General features: G+C 33.2%; 1 protein-coding gene across 1 annotated transcript; it reads right to left on the reverse strand.

The window, feature by feature from the left end:
• Nucleotides 1-1,527: 1,527 nt before the first annotated feature.
• LOC132644765 (uncharacterized) lies at nt 1,528-2,208 on the reverse strand. The gene has a single exon (XM_060361372.1). It carries the CDS (start codon nt 2,206-2,208, stop codon nt 1,528-1,530), a length of 681 nt encoding a protein of 226 aa, XP_060217355.1.
• Nucleotides 2,209-6,027: the final 3,819 nt, after the last annotated feature.

Genomic DNA, 6,027 nt, shown 5'->3' on the forward strand with positions numbered 1-6,027 from the left:
ATGAGAACCCGGAGGGTGAAGGGTACGTAACATGACTCTGATTTATGACAACCTATTAGACAATATTTTTGCTCTGTCCCCTACCATTAGTGATGAAACATGAGTATTATTTTTAAATCATTGCACGATTGAATATTAATTAATGTTGCCAATTTCATGGATCTTGTGAACCAAAAGCCGTCCCAGCCTTCAAAGATGAATAGCATAATCTTACAATTTATCAACGCAAACGTGCACAAAAGACTGTTAACTCTACACACATTGAATGGCAGTCTTGGTCTACCAGTAATTTACAATATATTATAGTCTTGCCATTGGTGATCTTCTCTCTGTAGACAAAAAAGAATCTTGACAACTCTGTATCCATAAATGACACTCGTGCTCGTCATTTATTAACAAGAAAATTAGGGGATTATACATATATCCAGCAGTCTACTTTTCAATTATTAGTAGTTGTTGTTACCAGGATGATGTGTTATGTCTTATCAGCAGAAATTCTGAATTTGTAAAATGAAAGTAAATTCAGGAAATTGAAAAAGAGTCAAAAAAATATAGCATAACAGTTGTTGATCATGATTAGTATAGTTCCTCATATACAAAGTATAGACTTTTTTTTTCAACAGTTCACGAAATTTTTTGACGCTCTTCACATGGCATCATGACTTGTATAGCTAGTGGTCGAAAATGTTGAACGCATTTGATCTGTTAGATTATTGTATCTTTAAGAAAGATCTTTTTGGTAGAGACAAAAAGAATCTTGACAACTACAGGCATAAATCGTACTCGTGTACTTTATTCAATTTCATACAAATAGTGGAAGCATCCCCACATGCTGATGGACAGTAAAGTGACTTTGATTTGTATCAAGCTACTACATATGCGATATTTGTGCAATGTCATCCATAGATCCGTATACAGCGCCAAGTTTTTGAGGCGGAAAAGAATATCAATTTTAAACTGCTAATTAAACAGAGGCATCCGAACATTGCTGATGCTGTCGAAAAGTTTGCAACAGAAAGAATCTTGACAACTCTGTACACATGAAATGACAGTCTTGGTCTACCATTTCTAATGTACAAACCAATTATGCTAGAAAAGCCTATGGTAATACTACCCAAGGCGGATTAAATTTATTTATTTTAACCGAATACTCTAGATTTCCAATTTAATCAACACATAAATGTATTAATTCAAGCAAAGGGAAGGATTGTTGCAGTAGCAAAAACAGAATTTGACATTGTATTCAATAAGTAAACTCAAAAAAGAAAGATATTTGTAGCAGCAAAAAATGAACTTGATCTTTTATTTCAATTTGATGTATATTATAAAATGTACAGGTTACTGTAGTACAAAACTTTTGGATATAGCCCTTGGGGCTGCAACATCTATTCCTGGCTAGCTAGTGATTCAAAATATTAAGGAGGGATACTCTAGTTTGATTAAGCGCCTGAAGAAGCATTCGAGACCTTCTTCAAGAACCTCAATGTTTGCCTCCATCTCTCGCAACTGATTCTGCAATTCTTCGTATTAGCTAGTCTTAATGTGACTGAAAAGCGAGCACAAAGCAGCGTCAACATTATCAAACTCATTGGCTTCTAGTTGGTCAATGGAACTACTTGATTGAGATCCAGTTCCATTGACATATGACAACAAGGCCTTAAATAGTCCTAGAGTGACTAACTGGATATCCTGCAATTCTCCAACAATAGCCGATGTTTCAGGCTTTTTTGATGCGAAGTTATTTTTCTTCATTATACTTTTCAAATCTTTAAGAAGCTTTTGCATCATCTTCTTGGACTTCTTTCTAGAGGTTAGGTACCTAGAAATGTCATCCATATTCCGTCTTCTACGAAGAGCTGAAAGAAGGTCTTGTCTATTTTGCTTTTCATTCGACAAGAGATTTTTGATGGCGGCACAAACGTCTAATACCTTGAGGTACCCCTCTAATAATTCATCCAACTTCTCTAATGGCATGGCCTGTTGAATGTGTTGTAATTGAAGCAAATCTTCCATGTAATCAAATAAGTTTTCAAGGTCACCTAGTCTGCAGGTGAAGGATGAAAGGCAAGAAGACGTAGCCTCTGAAGATGATTTTACTCTAGACAAGTGTTCATCGAATTGAGACACGATAGGGTGAGATCTAGAGGGAAAGCTGCGAGAACGAGCATGCTTTAGTGTGGTTTTTGATCTCAAAGGTGAGGGAGCCATTTTTTTTTTTCTTGAGAAGATTATTGAAAGGTCAAAATCTAAGTTTTCAAGTTGTTCTCCATGTTCTGGCTTTTGCTTCCTTTATATAGAACTAGGGGACTAGAGAAAAGGATCTGGCCTTGATCTAGAAATAACAGACAACTAGCTATACTAGGCGATGTCTGTGGCATGCCTCCTCCTACCATCACATACACCACCTATTCTTCTTATTTTTTATTTTATTTTAAATTATTCCCCCACGATCGAGTTAAGCAATTTGAGTGCATGTAAACCTATTAGGTAACCATATCTTTATGAATGATCATCTTGTTGGAGACAAAATAAATATTGACAACTCAGTATTCATAAATGTCACTCGTGCATTTTATTTGATACCTTGCCTCTTCAAAACAAAGAAAAGCCAATCTTTCAGCACATGGATGATCTGCAAATTAAAAGGTGGCATCAAAATTCAATGCATTTATGGATGTCTGAGTGTCAGCATACAGGTATTAAGAGACAACATGAACGTAGCCACTGGGAAGACGAGCATATATATTGCACGAGTTAAACCAAGTGGTTTAGCATCTACTTTGATTAATGACAGCATATTCCTTAGGTAAAGACATGGTTTAATGGCACTCAAGTTCAGCATATTTAAGCTTCAAATACGAAGTCAAAAGTATTGGGATCAGGTGGATGGAAGATACTTACTAACACATGAGGATGAAGGCTCCAAGATCTAAATCATATTATGACTTCCAAGTGGTGAAATAGATGAAAGTTCCACTTCTCTCTTCCTGCTAGAAATGAAATGCCTAATGCTCTACTATATTCTAAACTTCCTTCTAATTAATAACAAGATAATATTGGCGACCTTCCCCCCAAGATCAAAGGCCGGATGCCAGTTGTTCTGCTAGTATTCCTGGAAGATCTAATTACACATCACATGACCGTCTATGCCTGCAATTTTAATTAATTTTGGAGGCCTTGGTTAAAAATGGTCAAGTCCTATCGAATTTTGCTACCTCGATTGAGTTGTTCTTTAGACTTACCAATTGAGTCTCTGACCATGTTTAACTCAAGCTAAAGAAGGATTCCGTTAGTAGCAAAAAACGAACGTGATCATGTGTTCATTGATGATCAAAGGTTTGAATTTAATATTTTCATTTTTTTTTTTTGGGAAATTGTTTAGTACTGAAACTTCCATCGGATAAGAAAACCCTCTAGGTATCGGAGTACTGAATTATTCAATTATCATTTAGACGAAATTAAATCTTTTTTTCCATGCCATATTTTTTTACTAGTATTAATCATGTCTAACCATCTAGGGTGTCATTCAAAAAACTCTGCCATAATTATTTTGTAGTAATCATGCTTACCATGTGGGTGTCATTCAGAACTTTCTGCTAAAAATTCTTTGTCCTTTCTTTATCAATTTGACGATCCATCATATTCTATTTTTCCTTTTAACTTTACTCTTTACTCTAGGGTGGGCGTTCGGTTTTTCAGTTCGGTTTTATCAAACTTCGATTTGACTATTTCGGATTCGGTGTTTTGAAGGTGGACACCGAACACCGAACCAAACTAGTTCGGTTCGATTCTTCGGTTTCGGTTTTTTAAAGTTCGGTTCGGTTCGGTTTCGGTTTTTTCAATTCGGTTTTTTTGATATAATATTATAAGCGATTCCATTGACACTAATTCATATTCTCAAAAGCAATAAAACATAAAACTGATAGATTAAAATCAAAATCAAACAAACAGGATACACAAGAACAGAAAACTATAATCATGATATAGGATTACTAGGTGTTATATACATACCGTAAGAATAATTAAGAAAACACATAAAGGACATTCATTAATTCTAAAGACACATCCTAATTACCTTTCTTTGTTAAGGATGTTTGATTTTCTCAATTGAAGTGGAAAATTAGGCATACAAATGCAAAAGAGGACTTATTACAATTGAGTTTTTTTTTTCTTTAAACTTAATGGGCCTGGATTATTTTAATTTTTTTTTGAGTAATGTATTAAATTTTGGTGCGCGTTCGGTTTTTCGGTTCGGTTTGTTGAAGTTTCGGTTCGGTTCGGTTCGGTTCGATTTTTCGGTTTTCGGTATTTATGTTCAGCCCTACTTTACTCTATTTTATCTTAATCATATTTTAAATCCCTCTTTCTTATCAATATAGTAGGCCTCTTCCTTAATCTACTGTGTTGTTGAGTTATAATTTGTTGTAATCTTATCAAATTGTATTTTATAAAATTTAATATGAGTTGTATAGATTAGTGTTTTAAAAAGTAACGGCGTGCGGAGAAATGAATTACTTAATATGAGATTATAAGGTGTACGTGTCTTGCAGCATAGGTATATAATTTTTCGATATTATAAGTTAATAAAATAAAATAACAAGACAAACAAATATGCATGTCAATTTTGGATTATTGTGCAAAAAAAAAATTAATTAGCTACATGCATGATCAATTCGGTCAAACTCAAATGTACTACAAAATGCACATTGCATGAAAGCAAGCTAGTTCCACATGAGTTTGAATAAACATATAAATAATACATATTGCATGAAATTAACAAGTAGTTGTTATAAATTCATTTCAAAACCAATATCGCCTTCTACTTCTCTCTTTAGTTTCTTTCTTCTTCTAGTGGATCAGATAGATTTGTGTGTCACCCTTGATGATGTCACAAGGGTCTTAATTGCAATAACAAATGCAATTAGGTCAACTAATTACCAACACATTATTGTTGTGTTTGTGTTGTTTATTTACTTACTAGCAACGACAGCCCGTGGCAAACACTCCAACATAAAGCGTCATCTTTATAGTCTTAGCTAATTTAAGCAAATATCTTTTTTAGTTTATTATTTAGATTTATTTCTTATTTTTAAAAATTATACAAATATAACTTTTGAAAAATTACCTCTACGGATAATATTAAATTCGATTTTAATGTTTGCTCATATATTGTTCAACCTTATCGATAAAATATTAGACTGTTGTCTAACGTTTGTAATATTACAAAAAATGTAATTGTGGTCTAACGTTTTCTCATAAAATAATTCAATTTGCTCAAACTGGATCTCTAGACCACGGTCAAAAAATCCCATTAGTTGCAAGATTTTTTTTTCTTAAAAAGGAATAATTTACAAAAACTCAATGAAGGAGCTGAATGTAAAGTAACTAGTGCCACGTAGTAGACACTTTAAATTAATGGATACCGAAAAATGGGCAAAAAAAATCTGGACAGCTAAAAGTTACTGAAAAAGTTACAGGGGTAACACAATAATAGACCAATATATACTTCATCCATGTAATATTAAAATATTCATAAAATGTGACATTAGATGTAGTGATAAATTCATAAAAGGATTATTCTACTTATAATATGAATTTTAAATAAAAATCTATACATACCTAGGTTAAAAAATAAATTTTATATAATATAAAAAGGTATCACATAGATGGAGAATTGAAAATGTCAAAGGTAAAATAAACATTCCATAGGATTAGGGGAGAGGGGGAGGGGATGTCTATTGTTCATAATTGAGGGAAGAGTTTAATTTTTAAAGCAAAGTTGGAGGTGAAAATAATTTTTCACCCTCAATCAATTATGTTATTACCCAGAAATATAGAAATAACCAAACAGTTTTGTCCACGTGGCCAGATGATAAGGTAAAATGGGCCAGGAAAGCATACAACTTATAGGAAATGCCACAATATTTGCTATGCAATTACTAATATGCCCTTGTTCGTCCTTCTTAGCCACTTCTATATAATAGAAATTTTCTTAACATGTTGAGATTCAGATTAAAAAGTTACGAA

This window comes from Lycium barbarum, chromosome 6, assembly GCF_019175385.1.
Source record: "Lycium barbarum isolate Lr01 chromosome 6, ASM1917538v2, whole genome shotgun sequence".
Taxonomy (NCBI): domain Eukaryota; kingdom Viridiplantae; phylum Streptophyta; class Magnoliopsida; order Solanales; family Solanaceae; genus Lycium; species Lycium barbarum.

Bases quoted from the DNA above. Each gene is read 5' to 3' on its own strand.
- LOC132644765 (XM_060361372.1), bottom strand. From the start codon at position 2,208: ATGGCTCCCTCACCTTTGAGATCAAAAACCACACTAAAGCATGCTCGT.